This window comes from Rhinolophus ferrumequinum, chromosome 10 (genome assembly GCF_004115265.2).
Source record: "Rhinolophus ferrumequinum isolate MPI-CBG mRhiFer1 chromosome 10, mRhiFer1_v1.p, whole genome shotgun sequence".
Taxonomy (NCBI): Eukaryota; Metazoa; Chordata; class Mammalia; order Chiroptera; family Rhinolophidae; genus Rhinolophus; species Rhinolophus ferrumequinum.
Window position 1 is genome coordinate 66,993,417 of NC_046293.1, and position 17,524 is coordinate 67,010,940.

Sequence of the window (17,524 nt, forward strand, 5' to 3'; positions counted from 1 at the left end):
TACACTTTTCTTTACAGAAATATGGGAATTTGTTTTTCAATAAAATGATAGTAAGCCCAATGGCCTATCCACTTTAAGTCTATACGTGGCTAGATTTCTCAAGGGATTTGGAAGAGGGTATAGAGCTTAAAGGCAGAAGACTCAGGTTAGAATATTGGTTCCATCACTGATTTGCTGGGTCACCCTTAGGAAAACCACTGGCATTTCTTACCCTTAAACTTGGGGTAAGAATCATATCTACCTCATAAGGTTGTCATGAGGACCCAGTGAGAATATGTGAGTGTGTAAAGGGCTGAGTCAATGCTGTAATCAGAGAACATGATCTTATAAATATAATGGTGTTTGTCACAAACAGAGAGAGCCCTATTCAGTGGCCTTACTAGAACTAACTGTGTGTGTGTGTGTGTGTGTGTGTGCGCGCGCCAGAAATTAGGTTTGCTGTGTTTTCATCTTTATTAGGTACGATAGATAAAGTGATTAACATGCATGAATGCAGATAATAAAATCACCATTAGCTGAACCATTCTTATTTTCAACCCATATGATTTTCTCTGTTTTAAGGTCTACAAGACCTTGAGCATTCATCAGTTCATTCTTAAATGTTCATGCTTCCTGTGCTTTCAGGTTTTTACTGAACATTCTTAAATGCAAGGAATCTCAGCTAAATCCTCATTCACTACCGCAAGCAACAAAACGAAACAAAACAAAACTGATTCGTTCACCCAATTGGAGGTGATGGAGTAGAAATGGCTTAGATCCAGGTGTTTAAAAGATGACTTAAGAATTTTGCTTCTCTCCTTGCTAACGCTAATGTTCAGTGACTGGCGAACTTTCTCCCCAAGGCAAAATGGCAAGCCTCCTGAACTCCCAAATTCCTTTTCCTTAGAGCTCATGAAGGCAGAGGAGAAGACCTTCCCACTCCAGGATTCATGACCATCCCCCAGATTCAGACTGTCTGCTTGGGTCATACAGGTACCCACCCAGGAGTAGGGAGGCAGGGCCACAGAAATGATAGCCTTACCTACAATCACCTAAAATATAGGAGGTAGTTCCCCAAAGTGTAGAGTGCTCTTACCAAAAGGAGAGAGGAGGTACGTTGGGCATTCAAAAAGAAAAAGTAACAGATGTTCATTAAACCTGGCTTCCCCCAGCATAGCTGTCTGCCCACCATTTTATTGAATCAGAAATCCGTCTGCTCTACATAAATTTATTAACAAGCTTCAATTCCTGAAAAGAAAGGCACCAACACGGGTTGAAAATCTACTCTGCTATAGGCCAAGTTTCAGACATTTTAACGCTTAGAACCATGTAGGTATACAATATCCCTCTTTTACAGAGACGGTAACTGAGACTTAGACAGGCTCACTCTGTGTCTCTGATCAAACAGCCAGAAACTGGCAGAATCTAGATTCAAATCTAGTTCTGCTTGATTCATCCCGCCGCCAAAGTCACGCTTTTTGTAGCAACCCCGAAGTCAAAGAAAGTGTTGCCAAAAGTTCTTAGACAGGTGGTGGACACAACCATGCGTGCATTGATAAATCAATCAGTCGATAAATATTTGTTAAGTCCCCACTACCATGAGCCCATAGTATGAATCCTGCACGTAAAGACCAGACAAGTGACCTAGTCCCTGCCTCCAAAGTCGTCAATAAAGTTGCAATTAGGAAACAAAACTCATATACAACCAGGAAACCTTTAGAGCTAAACTGTGTGGTGTTTATAACATACCCTTCAGTGAGATTCATTGTCCTTGAGATTACTGTTCAGAGTCTGTCACCTCCGTTAGACTGGGAGCTCCAAGAGGAGAGCTAACTTGCCTCCCAAGGTCGCTGCTGCATCACGATTTTAGTTGGTTTACAAATATCGTTTCTTGATGATTAATGCACACGATGATCATTGGAGATTTCACAGAAAGAATAAGTCTTGAATTTCACTTACAAACTAAGTAATCTGGGGATAAGTTTTTGGTGTTGTTTTTTTTTTTTTTAAAAGGAAAATAGGTAATTAGTAGACATTGTATAAATGTGGAAGGAATGGCTGGGAGAAGCAAGAAGAATGTGAGAATAAGCAAAAGAATGGTAGTGGATGTGGTGTGCCTACGGACAAGTGAAGGAAAAGGCCAGAACTGGTATCCAGAAACCAGTGTGAACTCAGTTTTCAGCAATCACTGGCAAATTTTCCAAAACCTCTGGGCCAAACTTCCTTTATTTGCAAAATGAGAAGGATGGAATCTATAAATCTTACCCACTCTCTCCCTCCATCTAATCCAGAGAATCACAATTATAGGATTCACTCCAGAAAAGAGCATGTTCAGAATACTAACTAAGGTCCAGGAATGGATATAGTTTGATAAGTTCCACAGGTGATCAGACAGATTTGAGAATTACTTCGTAAATAAAGGATGCAGGCAAACATATCTCACACAAAAGGGGGGAAAGAAAATCGTCCCAACTATAAAATTCAGAAGTACCCTACATATGGGAAAGTCAGCCAGACAGGCTAAGCGGAAGAAGACTAAGAGAGGCCTTAAAAGCCAAAAGGCTTCCCGGCCATGAAGCAAGAACTGAAAATCGTGCGTTGATGTGGCACGCTTGGGCCATCACCTCCTTCAGCCACTCACTCTGATCTGGAGATAGTGACTGTTTCTCGCTGAGCCCTTTTCCTCCTTTCGCAAGTAGGTTCGCTGCAGGACACTGACGTGTGTATGAACGTGCATTTTGCACTGGCCTGCGCGTGGCAATGGTTCTCGGAGCCCAGTGCCTCTCACCTGGGTGGGACTGCACTTAGAGAATCCGGGGACACCTGGGATAAAAAGCCCTCCCCCCCCCAAAAGCAAACAGCCATCTGTCTGTCTTTCCTGCATTGTTTTACTGAAGCTGACTTCCAGGTGATCCGAAAATACTGAAAAAATAGTCACTTGAACTTCTCACCCCATGAGTTAGGAAAGCAGCATTGGAGTGCTTGCTCACGAGCTAAATTTATGTAGCCATTAACCCAGCACTTTGATTTTAGGGCCGAAGTGAGCCAGACAGTGAGGCGTGAGTTAAGGATGAAAACGACCACCCGTCGTTCACCTGCGGATGCCTGCCTCCGTACCCTGAGAAAGGAACTATTTGTCCAGATTGGAATTTAGTCTGTTTTTTTTTTTTTTTTAAGCTCTCCATGTATTTCATCCATTATTTGGAATGAGCTTGGAGAAAGCATGTTGCGTCCTTTAATCTCTGCGCGTCTGTCTCTGTCCCTCTGAAGCAGGTTTCTTTTGACTCTCGGATCCGGGTCGCCAGGACTTCGGAGTGAGTGAGGGTGGGGGTCCCCTGCCTCTTAGGCGGTGCTGAGCGCGGGAACCCGCCCTCCCCAGGCAAAGCCAAAGCGCTGAGAACTTGCCTACTCCCAGCGCCGCCAGCAGCTTCTCAGTCCCGGACTCGGGAAAGGAGGGAGGGGGCCGGAGGAGGGAAAGTGGGGCTGGGCGGGGGGGCGGGGGGGGGGGTCTGGGAAGCCAGGCTGCGCTGACGTCACTGGGCGCGCAATTCGGGCTGGAGCGCTTTAAAAAAACGAGCGTGCGAGCGGAGATGCTGCTCCACACACAGCAGGCCGCCTGCAGCAGCAACGCTTACCGGCCCTGCAGCGGCTGCAGCCCGGGCTACTCCGGAGGTCCGTGTGGCTGCAGCGGGCACGGTCAGGCCCCGCAGCTCTTCTCCTCGGTGCCCCCGCTGGGGGCAGGAGCGCGGCGCCCAGCACCGCAGGCGCCCGCTTAGCTGCAGAAGCCGGCGGAGTCGCGTCGGGCGCGCCACCGTCCGCTGCAACCCGAAAGCTGCCCTGCGACCGCATCCCGCTCGCGGCCCCCTGCCTGGGCACCATGGACACCTCCTCGGTCGGCGTGCTCCTGTCCTTGCCTATCCTCCTGCAGCTGGCAGCCGGGGGCAGCTCGCCGCGGCCCGGCGCGCTGCTTCGGGGGTGCCCCGCGCACTGTCAGTGCGAGCCGGACGGTAGGATGCTGCTCAGGGTGGACTGCTCGGACCTGGGGCTCTCGGAGCTGCCCTCCAACCTCAGCGTCTTCACCTCCTACCTGTAAGTGTGCGCCCACTCCACTCCGAAAGGGGGAAAGAAGGGAAGGGAGGATAGCCCAGACCAGGTGGGAAGCTCCCCGGCTCCCTCCTGCTCTGGAAAGGGTGGACCAGTTTGCAGAGGGCGTCTTGGCCCGAAGTGTTTGGGCCGCAGGGAAACGCACGTGTCTCAGCGGGCAGCACGACCTCACTTTCTGGGCCCGCAGAGAAACGGCTTCACGTGCACCCCCGGGAAAGCGCGGGTGCGCCTCGGCTTCCCAGGAAGGGTCCGGGCAGGTCGCAAGGCGAATTCCTCCGAGTGTAGGCATTCGCCTGAAGTGTGGGCAGTTGTGCTTCTGAGCCTGGAACCCGAGCGGGGTGTCGGGTTGGTCCTTGCCCCGACCTCACCTCCGCTTCGAGTCCCGTCGCGTTCCACCAAGAGATGGGCTGTAAAAAATTTCCACAAAGGAGAACTCCAACTTGCTGAGCTCTAAAAGAACTTACTCTGCATCCTTACACGGTCGCGTAATGTAACCTTTTTCTTTTCTTTCTTTCATCCCCCCTTTTTTTAAATGAAGTGATTAAAATGTGGCAACCACAAACCCCGATTAGAGCTGCCAGAACGTTATCTTTACCTTTGGCTGCCCGAGCCGCCCTTTGAAGTGCCGGCCGCCACGGTGTAATCTTTAACCATCTCCTCCTCCCGGGAGGAAAAGGGAAGTGGGCTGAAGGCGGCGGGGCCGGTAAACAGTGGCGCCAACATCCCAGAGGAGATCTGAAGCGCTCTGTCATCCCTTGGAGATTCTCACACCCCTTCTGCACCTCGCCCCCCAACCTCCAAAGCCCCAACCCGGGAGGCAGACGAGGCAGCGGCTCGTTTCATAATTTTGTCTCTGGAAAACCCAGGCCCAGAGGGTAACAGGTGGTTGGGTGGATGAGGTGACTCAGGATGAGGTGGCTAAGGCGACTCCTCTCCCTCCCCCTGAGGAGAATCTGGGGCTCGGTTCCTTCTGGCAGAGAGACCAGAATCGAGGTCACTCCAGAAAAGAGGCACTGATGACCACAAGGTGATACGTTTAGGTTTTAATTCGAGGCACTGCGGCGAGCCCACCCCAAGCCCACGCAATCCCTGTTTCGGCTTCTCTGATGTACCTTGGCAGGAGCTAGTTGGGATGTTTGTGAACTCGTGCTTTCCTCTGTCTAGTTGTTTTCTGGATGGAAGGAACATGAAAAGGCTTGCACAACGCTTTCCACTAAATAGTGACTCTTTTTCTGGAGACAGACTGAGGAAGAAAAAAATTTTTTTTTTATTTGCTTTAATATTGTGTTCAAAGAGAGGGACTCTCCTGCTAGATTTTTGTAGGAGTAGATGGCAGTTCCCTCCTCATCTGCCATAAAACTATTTTGACTGCTTTCTTTACCTAAAAGAATTACGAAATTATCTATTTCCCCACCAGGTTTTCCTTCAACCACACGCGTTGCCTGTGGCAGTGATATTATTACAATGATAGAAATATACTCTCCTAACTAATTCTCTGAGAATTCACATTTCCTCCTCCTAAACAGCTGTTTGTACTACACAGTGAAATGCTCATCCCCAATCTCTCTGGTTAACTGCTAAACTCAATGTTTCAAGAATCATGTGTTCTCCTGTATAGTGAATTGCTGAGAACAGTGTGGCAATTTCATTTAAGAGCCGAGAACTATTCTTTCCCATCACCCTGAAGAAACTGACTATATACAAGAGAAGTATGCAATCACTCTACTTACCTATTTAAATCATTCACTTGCTTTAAAACATGTTTAAAAATACAGAAAATTAATTTATGATTATTGTCAGGACGCGCTTTTTTTTCCACTTGAAAGAATGAACGTTGTTAAGCTTCTGTTAATAAAATTTGGCATGAAGTGCTGATTCAAATCGTTTCCCACATACCTCAAATGCATTTAACTGCATCCTCCATGTGCTCAGGAGACCTTACTGCCATTGTTCCCTGTCTATCTATCATAATAGATAACCCCTTGGAGTTAAAATACGATTAGGAAATTAATTGTCATCTTTTTCTCATGCTATTTGATGACAGTTTATTCCCTGGCCTAAGGGGAAATATTCTCAGTGCCCTATAAAGTATTAAATTCAGAGTGTCTCTGAAAAAATGTCACAGTGAATGTTAAATACTTGCTTCTGATGGTTAACATTTCAGGGAGGATGAGTGCAAAATGTAGAAATCAGTCCTGAAGTAAATAATCAAACTGACATCCTTCATAATATGTGATTTCAGAATTTGGTATCCTTATAGAGTACAAAATACCAGGGGCCATGGCATGCCCTTCCTTCATGAGTTGAGGATTTTGGGGTCTTTTGTTTCTTGTTTTTACCACCACAGAAAATCTGTGCAAACATTAAGGGTAGATGGTGCCCTCTTTTGGTTACACCTAGAATTATCTGACCATTTCTGCCTTCATTTGTGTACTCAGAACCTAAAAGAGGAATTTTTATTTATTCATATTCAAACAAATAAGCATGTATCTTACTGGTTTTCTTATTTTAAGAAATAACTTCCCTTTGCTCTTGAAAGGAAACACTAAGTCACAGCCCTACTCCACTGGGGCCCAGTGGTAATTAAGCTTTGATGAGAGAGTTGCAGTGTGCAAAGACTGCTGTGGGTAAAAGGCCAGACTATCTTTTTTTGTTTGTAGTAGGTTATCACCATTTATTTGAGTCAAAATGTTATCTCTTAATCTGCCTCCCTTCCCCACAAAAGAACAAGCATTTCATTTTCTTCAAACAGATTGATGATGGCAAGTTCCAGCTGTACACATTTGGCAAATAGATTTGCCACAATCTGAGAGCTGGCTTGTCAGACTCTTAGGTAAAGAAAGTTTCCTAACTCTCTTCACAGAAGGCTAGAGCTCTTTCTATGCAGTTTTATAATCTTTCTTCCCCAGAAAAGCTAAATCTGAAGCCAGTTCAAACATTAATATTAACTCTCTTTTCTTACTGAACGACATTCCCCAGTAGCTCTGTAATTGGGCCATGGAACATGGTGGAAACACTGGAAAATCTCAATCTTCATCTCTCTCTCTTTCTTTCTCTCTTCTAGTGGTTATGGGTTCTGATTTTACAACACGGGCTAATAAAACTCACCTAGCAGAAAATAAGGAAAACACCAAGGTTGAGGCATAAAGGCAGACAATAATCATGGACAAATGTTTCATGCATCTCAATTTAATGATCTGTCAGAACTAAAGTAGTTCTAGCTTCTAATCTTATTATAGGTAAGTTATTTTAATGCACCAAATGTGAATGTTTTTGCTAATAGGGTCTTGAAAGTAAGCTCCCTTATGCTACTTTAATGTGTCCTCTCATCCAGTTTGAGTGGCATACAAATAGAAAACTAAATTTTAATGAACATCCTAATATAGTAAGGATACTTTATTAATCTAGAACAGCCATTTTATTTTGAAATGAAAACGGAGTTGCTTAAAGACATGAACATTTCATCCACAAGCAAATTTATGTCACATGAACCAAAGGAACTGGGAGAAAGATTTTTTTTTTTTTAATTTAATGTAGTTTGGTTACTTTTCCATATGTAACTTTGGAACAAAATTATTTTTATACCTAATTAGTAAAACTGGTGTTAATAAGAACGGATCAAAAACCTCAGTTAGTTTAATTAAGTATGGCCCTGGTGTCACACATGTGTTTTAAGCATTTAAAATGCAGTTTCAAAATTTAAAAACATTTTTTAAATCTTCTTTGAAAATGGTTTCATATAGTTCCGATTCACTTCAAGGAGAGAAAATTATTTCAAATAAAAGGAAATGTTTGTACTTTAGCAATGGTTACAAAAGCCTTAACTGTTTTAACAGTCTTAAAATTTAGATCAATGGCAAAATTATACAGTTTGCTCTACAACCTAGATTTAAAATACTGGGGTGGGGTGGGGTGGGCTGCCAAAAAAAAATGTATACACATTTTAAGAGATGTTATCGTAAAATGTGTATATATTTTTTTGGCACCCTCTGTATAATGATGCCAATGACTTCTTTGCATTTTAATCAAGTTCTTTCTTTTTCTCCAGGATTCCCAGGGATTTTTCAGTAGTTTTTTGTTATGGGGGCAATTATTGAAACTAATTGACTAAATTAGTCTGAGTGATTTTTTTTTTAGGTAGTGGTTCTGATCCAAACAAATTTGGAGCGTAGATTTAGAAAAAATATTTTACTGAATATGTTCCATATATGCATGGCAGAGTTTGTGTAACAAGATTAAATTTTTACATGCAATAAATACGATTTTCAATCAGACCTTCAATCTTTTTCCTCCTTATGCGTTTTCTTGAAAGCAAAGGAGTTCTGATTAGTATCAAAAAGTAATAATCACAAATGAGTTAGAAGATTGGAATAAAAAAATAACCTTTTTAGCAAAATAAAATTATTTTTTGGTAATAGAACCATTCCCACTTGAATATATTTAAATAAGTTCAGAATCATAAAACTGGTCTACGATCTCTCATAGTTAAGTTTTTTTATCTGAACTATTTGATTGTTTTCATTTCCAAAACATATAACTCAAAGGCATAGGAATTATATCCAAGTAAGCAATTAACCCAACAAAGCTATCATTTAAAATTAAAGACATTGCAGAATATTTGTAGTTTTATAACTGATACCTAATATATCTACCTACCTTAGGAAAGCATTTTTATATTTCTTCTATTAAATTCTTACATTTAAGTCATTTGGGCTATAAATTTAAGTATGTTTCCAATTAATTCAAATCATATGCCATAAGATAGAAATGAAAAACAGTAGTGAGTTCTTCGCTGAGCAATTTTGTGAAGTAATTTTTTTGGGTTTGGTTCAGTTATTTATATAAATTGAGAAAAATACTAAATAGTACATTTCCTTGTAAACACCCCACAAACGGATATTTCTGATAAATTGAATTCTTCATGAGAAGACAAATTCCTTCCTTTGAGACTCAACTTCCTCACTCCTATTGCAATGTTTTCCTTTATAGTTTGATTTCGTAGTAGAGAAATGAATCCGACTGGCATTAGAACACAACTGATATATTACATACCAAAGAAAGCAAGCTGGTTATCTACTCCTGTTGCTGTTTTTACTATATCTTAGTAAAATCTTATTTGTTAAATCTACTCATGAATTCAAACCTTCTACAACTCTTTCATTCCCACATCTGTCAGCTTCAATCCACATTTTTATTCAGTCATTATAGATGCCAACGTAGGAAATTTCCACCTTATATCCCACTGCCCACACCAGTGCCCGGTACTTAAGGGATGTTCAATAAATATTTGTAATGAGGAATTGAATAGAATTGACTGAATCAGCTGCTGAAATCCCAGTGGCTAAAGGAGGTGAGAGAAAGATAGATGAGAACTACTTATCTGCAAGTAACAGCACAATACAGGGCTACTAGTATCCCACAATTATGGCCCAGCCCAATTTGAAATACAATTAAATTATGTTCAGCTTAAATGATGCAATGAGTTGTTTATTTTCAAAACACACCAGAATTACATATCTAAATTGCTTTATTATTTTAATAACAATAATAACAGCTGCCATATTGTTCTTCCTGAATGCCAGGTATTATGCTAAGTACTTTACTTAATCATATATCTCACAACAACCTTAATGACACAGGTTCTGTTATCATAGTACCTAACTTGGGGGCCTATAAACTTATTCCAAGGATATTTCCATTGCTCAAAATATTTTTGGACCTCTTTAAAGTTATCTTCAGGGCCAGTTTACCAGAAACACAAGAAAACCAGCCTTCTAATGTATAGTTAAGCCTCATAATAATTGTAATTGGTGCTGAAATATTTCAGCACATTTTTCTTTTCAGGAATACAATTTATGAAGCTCTAACACCAGAAATATTTCTTCAGGGATTCCTGGGCAATGCAATTTTTAATTTTCAATAAAATGAGAAATATATAGCTTAAGGGCCCAGATTTTCATTTTAGTAAATACCTTTTCATATATCTATTTACTTACTACTACAAAAACATTTTTTTTTCTTGTCTCCAAGTCAAAGATAAATTGTAGTAGCTGCTCAAGTATTATAAAGAGTGATCAATTGACTGATAACCTCCAAGTCAAGAATAAAACTACTATTTTTTATGACCAGATCTATTTGTCAAATAAAGCAGTTGCATTCTTTGGAATTATTTCTCAATTCAGAGAGACATGAACTTTCTTAACAGGATAATGTTATTTGAGTTTGTATTCACCTTTATAACTGATGAGATGAAATGAATTGATGTCACGAATGTATTCTCCATAGTGTCATTTATTTGATATAGAATGGAGATTTATATATATTATATAAACTATGCATAGTTTAACAATTACGTCAGTGATACAGATTTCTTTGCCAATTAGAAATCTAGATAAGTCAAAGAAGAACCTTTCCTGAACTATTCATTTCATTTCTTCAGTCCTTCAATTAATTTGCTGCTATAAACCTAACGTGTGCTAATCACATATATTACAAAGTTACCATGAAAAACAAATAAGTGCCAATTAATTATAAATTATATTCAGTGTAAAAAGCTCCTCATCAAGTAAGAACTGATGTTTAAAACATTTAGGAGACATTGAGATATAATCTCTAAAATTTCTTAAAACAGCACTCTCAAGTCTTGTTTTCTATTAACATTAATAATTTAAAACTGTTCAGCAAACCCTAATTTTCAAGTGTCTCCTTTTTTGATATATGCACATTATATCCATATTTATTTTATCTTGTTTGCCTTCAAAGGAGTTTTGTTTCATCTTCTAATAAGAACTGTGGTGGTCAAGGAGGAAGAAAGCAATCTTACACACACACTAACACACACACCAACACCCCAATAAGAAACAATTTCCTTTTTGCTACTTGCACAGTGGAAATGATACATAACATTGACATGGCTTGACAGTGGAGAGCCAACCCTTTTGAGCTGGCTCTGTGAAGGCACCCTCAGTTCGGTTCAGAAGATGAAATGCAGAAGGACAATTGTCCTGGCAAAGGGAGCCCAACTCCAGCTGAGAACGCCTGCACCGAGCTGACCTTCCTCGTCAGCCTGCCAGCTGAGATTAAGCTTTCCTCAAGTGGTCCCTTGTTAGCCCAGCCTTTTCCCCAGTGTTGCTCATCTTTCACAACTGGAAGCCAAGTGTTTCAAACTGTTACTCAATTTTGCAGCCAAATTCCTTTATTTCCTCCTCTACCTCGTTCTCTCTCTCTCTCTCTCTCTCTCTCTCTCTCTCTCTCTCTCTCTCTCTCTCTCTCTCACACACACACACACACACACATACACACACATACACACACACCACACAAACTGTGATGGCTAACCTTACATGCATACCTTCCTTCCCAAAGTCTACAATAAGAAAACCTAAGAATTTTTATGTTCTACGAAAAAACTAGTAAATACTTTGTGCTTCTTTTTTTCTTGAAATCTTGATTAAGTAGAACAGGGACCTCCACAATCTATTTGCAGAAATAACCTTCCTTTGATCAAAAAAAGCCACAAAAGTGTAGTTCTCAGGAAAGTAGAAAACCACACATGATCTCAAGTGGAAAAAATATAAAGAATTTGCTGAATATTTAACCTTAGTACATAACAAAGATATTATTTTAAACTTGGTTGATTAATGTGGGCTGTGTTAGAACTTTCATTGTGTTGTGTTTGGGTTTACCCAGTGTTATTTTAATGAGTTTATTGGTTTGACACACAAAACACTGCATGGCACTTGAAGTTTTTAGGTTATAAATTTTCTTGTGAGGCACTTACTTGAAAGAACTCTGTTACGTAATCAATTGGTCTTTAAATCTATCAACACAAAAAAATGAGGTTTCACTTTTTGTATGCATGTACAGTAAGGATTATTTGGTTATAAAAATTTCCATGGAAGAAGTTACATTAAGCATCTACTTTGTATATATATATTGAGACTTTTGCAATAAGCATTGGTTTTCTCAATGTTTGTTGAATGAATCTACAGAATGAGTTTGGAGTCTTCTAGTAAAGACTGAGTAAGAAAATTTCCTCTTTATTTTTTCTTCATCCTTCCTGTTCTGATGGGACCCTTAGCAGACATACGTGCATTTGGCCATAGTTCTACTCTATTATTGTTATAATGTCAACTGCCCAATGCAGTAAAGCCTGGGAGAAAAAAAATGGCAAGAGAGGTGGTAAGGATAACGGAGGGAAACTGCTACCCAAGGAAGAGAGCAGCCAGAACTGAGAGACTGTAAGACCGCCAGTGGACACCCCCGTCCCTAGATGATTCACTTCTCTTGTGTTTCACTTTATCCTTCTCCATCCCTCACTTCTAAACAGCATCAGAGGAGGACTGGAAGAATGCATTTTCCTTATCTCAGACACATTCTCCCCAGGGCTTCAAACTACAAGATGAAAGGAGGTTCAGAAAGAAGCATCTTTGGGATTAAAGTATCAACTCTAAGTGCACAGAAATTGGGGTCTTTGATTTTCACTTGGAGAAGCCACATCACTCTCCTTCTGGTGGGAGATCTTAACTGACTGCAGCCCCCGTTTCCCAGCAGCTGTTGGTCCCTGGGGCTCAGTACAACAGGGTACAGGAGGAAGTTCAAGATCTTTTTTTCATTGAGTCTTCAAGCTCGGGTAGCAAAAGGAAATCCTAGTTAAACCAGATTCTCCCAGGGTATAAGCATATCTCATTTGAAGATCTCAAAAGTTTTAGCAACATGATTAACTGACAGCAAGTATCCACCTTCCACCTTACAGCTGCTGGCCTTCCAGCATCAAGTCTACTTCCCCAGGCTCTTATAATCATGACTTGTATTGGGTGGACATGGTCTGGTCCCGAATGACTAGTACATAGTATTAGGTTGGTGCAGAAGTAATTGCGGTTTTTGCAATTATTTTTAACCTTTGAAACCGCAATTACTCATGATTTGACGCTCCCTTTGCCTTAGCTGTAGAAAGGCCTCACAGTGTACATTGGGAAGGAATGGTTAATTTTGGTAGATTTATGTTAATTATAATAAAACCAATTCAGAGCTTGAGCTAATAGCTAACTACATTTAGAATAAGTTCTACTGAAAAGGACTCAAAGGATAATCTTTTATCCACAAATTACCAGAATGACTAAGCTGTATACCGAAGGTCACATTACACAGAGCAAGACTGAAATTTAATCATGATTGCTACAGCATTGCCCTAATCGCCCAAATAAACAGAATTAAAATCACTTAGATACATTGCAGAGGTTTTTGAGAGTCACAAGCTATGTCTACCCATGGGATTTAGAATGGACAGGACCTTGCCAGTCACCTAATCGAACACCGTCATTTCACAAATGATGAAATTCATGCTCAGCAGAGGTAAATGACATTCCCAATATCACATAGTTGGCAAAACTGCAATCGGAACCCAGGTGTCCTAAAAACACCAGTCGAGTGCTCCTTTCTGTGAACTTTTTGCTCCAATGCCATATATGCAAATGAATTCTAGAACTCCCAGTTACTTTTCTAGATGTTTCCAAATAGCCTGTTGCTTTTGCATGTTATATATCTTCATATCTAATATGTGCCTGAATTTTAACCTTATCTTTTCTAGACCCATCATAGATACTCTGAATCACCTCAAAATCTGTACAGCAGAAAAGATCAAAATTGAGTTTGAGGAATAAATAATTCCCCAAATTTGTTCATCATAGTTAAACATGCCGTAGTGTAATTTAAATTTCATTTGTACCTTAATTTGACCAAATTTAGGTCACATTAATGTCTCTCGTGTCTGTTCCCTTTCTCCTCTAGCACTGAAATTGAATTAGTTCAGGCTCTCCTCACTTTTCACTGGATAACTGTGGCAATCTACTCCCTCGGTTTGCATAGACCCCCAAGACACACCCCCTCCCTACTTCCCCACAAGTTTGTCCAAGGCACAATTCTGGTCATGTCGCTCTTATATCTAATCCTTCAGTGCTTTCCTGTGGCTTTCATCATACAGTTTACCTCCTCAAGTTAACCCACAAATGCAACTTCCCTTGCAAACCCTGCTGCCAGTTCCCTCTCCCTAGTTCTCCAGGCGCTCTTCTTCCCAGCCATATCAAACTATCTCCTACAATTTCTATGTTTCCTACCTCCAGGTATTCAAACTCACATGTGTTGGTCTCTGCTTGAAATGCTTTTCTTCTTTTTCATCTTGCTAACTTCTGTGAGTCTTTCTATACTCAGTCCAAACATCATCTCCTCTGGAAAGCTTTATGGGACCCACCATTTGAGAAACCTGTTTTTGATGCTCCCACATCATGCTGAACCAACCTGTCACAGCACTCACCACACTTGATCACCGTACTTGATTTACTCCTCTGTTCCTGCTATTAGACTATATATCTCTTGAATTGTAGAGTTCCTTGGACCAAAGAAGAAAGAAGTCTCCCTGGGATTTAGATCAAAACACACAATCCCTATGTATTACTCATGTTTTTCATTTTTTGTATTTTACAATGCTTTGCTGTCTTGGGGCCTTGCTGACCTAGGAGATAATGCCCCTCTCAGGGCTAGCTAATTCCTAGAGATAGCAATGTCTCCTCTGGAAGTATGCCTTTTGTATGCAAACCAACCAACCAAAGTCCACACCCCCAACCACCTTCTTTATCAGGCTCTTGCAGGACTCTTACACTCTAGGTCAATATGCCTGGTCTAATCACCCCAGGGCCAGGTACCGGACAACTCAGGACAGCCCCTACACCCTACAGTCTGCTGAAATTATTCAAACTAGCCAATTCTAAACCTGCTGACCTGGTCCATTTCTTCCCATGGAGGCCACGGTAAAGGCTCTTGCCCACGCTTTCCTCCCACCCCTTCAGCCTCCTGACTGATCCAGGTGCTTCCCCATGTGGCCCCGCTTGGCTTGCCCTACCCCCTCCACTGGGGAACTGTGAGAAACAAACTGTCTTTTCAACAGCAACTGCCTCCTGATCTATTGGCCATACCATACCTGGATAATATTAAAACCTACATTTTGAAACACTCTGTGCCCACGCATACCCGTGCCTGGGCAACTTCAACAGAGGATATGGCCAGAGCACACTTGAGGGGGAATGAGCACCAGTTTTTTTCTCCAAGGAGGCACACTTATGTTCCCCTGATCTCTACTTCAGACTCACACTTGGTCCACTAAGATATAAGGTGCCATTTTTCTGGCCACCAAATTGTGACAAAGGAGATGAGCTGATATAATCTCTGGTATAATCTTACAATATAAAGATAGAGAGGTTCTTCCCTCTAAACTTGGCAGACGGCATTGTTTGTAAACTCCCATGACAAAGAGAAAAAAATTCGGACAGTGCTTTTAACACTATTAATCTGGTTTCTCATTTGAGCTTCATAACAAATAGTAAAATAGTTATTATCCTTAGTTGGGGGATGAGAACATTTCTTGACAAACATTGCAGCCCTATCTTGAGTGCGCTTGGCAGGTGCTCTGTTCCTCAGTTTTCTCATCTGTAAAATGTCAATAATAATGACATCGACCTCTCTGGGTTGTTGTGAAGACTGGTGAGATAACGCACCTAAAACACTTTGCACAGGACCTCACACGTGGAGCTTGCCTTCAATGTTAGGTGCTCTTGTTTGTTGGTGATGATGTTACAGTTGCTTTAACACTAAACCCATGCTTTTCAGACACACAGTACTGCCTTTTATTGTTGTTCCCCAAAATAGCTAAAGTAATTATCCTGAAGTTTTACAAGTGCAAACATAATTTTCATTAAACAAAATCTTTGAATGTTAAAAACAAGTAGAGAATAGCAGAGAGGTGCCTACTGGGTAAAAGAGTAGGGGCAGCAAAAGGGGGCAACTTCAGATAAGCAGGGCATCCCTCGGCATCTGTCTAAGTAAAAGTATCCTAACTTTCATCTCCGATCCCTGGTATCAAATAGATAAAGTATTCTATATATTGAATGAAGTTTTATATTTTTTTTGTCTGGGGTATAGCATTGTGTAGACACTGCACAAATCTCCAGGGTAGCTGACTCCTGAGTAAACACGTTGTCACAGACTGTGGGCTGGTGGCCCAATGTTAGGAGTCCGCTCCTCACACGCAATTTAATGAACGGCCCACAATTTGTAATCCTGGACTTGACTTGGTTTTATCCTCTCATTTTTTAATCTCATCCATCCCCACAATTTTTCCTGAGTATGTAGGAAAAATTCAGTTTGGTAAGTTCTTAGGCTTTTAGAAGCTCTAATCTCAGCAGCTGACTTGCTATAGCAGCAAGTGAGAGACGATGGGTTTAGGGGGACTGAGAAGAGAGAAGCAATCCAACCTTTCCTCAGAGCCAAAGAGGAGCTCAGGAAAAATAAAGTTTTCAACACACACGCAAAAAATGGGTTTGGTTATTTTTTGTATTAACAACGGAAAAAATAATTCTACTCCCAGGGAAAAACTGACTTAAAGACGAGGCTTATGTCTATCTGAAAATACATTTGAAAGAGTTGAATTTTCATGAGGAATTTCTTTGTAGTAGCGATGTTTGATAAAGAAGCAGTTGGTTCAGTGCAATTTTAGGAAGAATCTTTGCAGTCAGTGATGACAAGGCTAAAATTATTGCCTGGGGAACAATAGGTACCAGTGGTTTGAATCTGTGAGGGGGTGGAATTCAGAGTTAAAGATGGAGTCAAAGTACTACTTGGGCTTGTATTTGAGCAGGGGCCTCTGGAACGAAGCCCAGTGACCCCCAGCAGAGTGGAGAGATGGATGGGCAGTTCTTGGACTGGACAGTCTTTTAATCCTGCTGGACGAGCCCTGTGTCACCATCTCCATACATTCTCCACACCCCTCTACAGAAGAGGCCAGCTGCATCGCCCATCATCAATGAAATCAAGAAAGCAGGTCTGAAAAGAACCAGGGAAATCTCCCCTGTAGCAACACTTTTATGTCTTACTACATTTAGCAAGATGATTCTGGAATTCTCAAGTGCCTACCGAATTACTAAAGTAGGAAGCTGATTTATTTTACAGCCCTAAGGCCAAAATGGGAGGAACTTTCAGGCAGACATCTATTATGTGTTATCCAGCAGCACAAATTGGAGAATGGGATCTGTCAGCCCAGCTTTATTAAGCAGTTTAAATAATCACTAAACCAAGAAGGATCAGAAGGCAGCAAAAGTTGGACAGTTTCAAATGAAGGGCCACAAAGGTCTCTCTCAGGCAAAGTGAGTTCTCCAGGTGGAGAGGGGGTCAGAGGAAAGCACCAGCCCAGAGGAGACTGTGGCAAATAAGGATAGAATTAGAAAGTGTCAAAAGGGAAAGTGAGGTGAGCTCTAGGAGAGAGACAAGAGTGAGGCAAAGGGACAAACGTGGCTACTATCTCTGCTGTGGGGTTGCCTCATCCAGTAGGTAGAGATCAGTGCTTCAAAGAGTCTACACACACACACACACACACACACACACACACACACAC

The 17,524-nt window shown here is 41.3% G+C and overlaps 1 protein-coding gene across 2 annotated transcripts in view; it reads left to right on the forward strand.

Annotated features, from left to right (window-relative positions):
* Positions 1-3,509: 3,509 nt before the first annotated feature.
* Positions 3,510-17,524, forward strand: part of LGR5 (leucine rich repeat containing G protein-coupled receptor 5) — a 115,177-nt gene continuing 101,162 nt past the window's right edge. For both annotated transcript variants that reach the window (XM_033118727.1, XM_033118728.1), the window contains exon 1: positions 3,510-4,068. In XM_033118727.1, the coding sequence (XP_032974618.1) occupies positions 3,857-4,068 (212 nt within the window). In that variant the 5' untranslated portion in view covers positions 3,510-3,856. The remainder of the gene's footprint in view (positions 4,069-17,524) is intronic.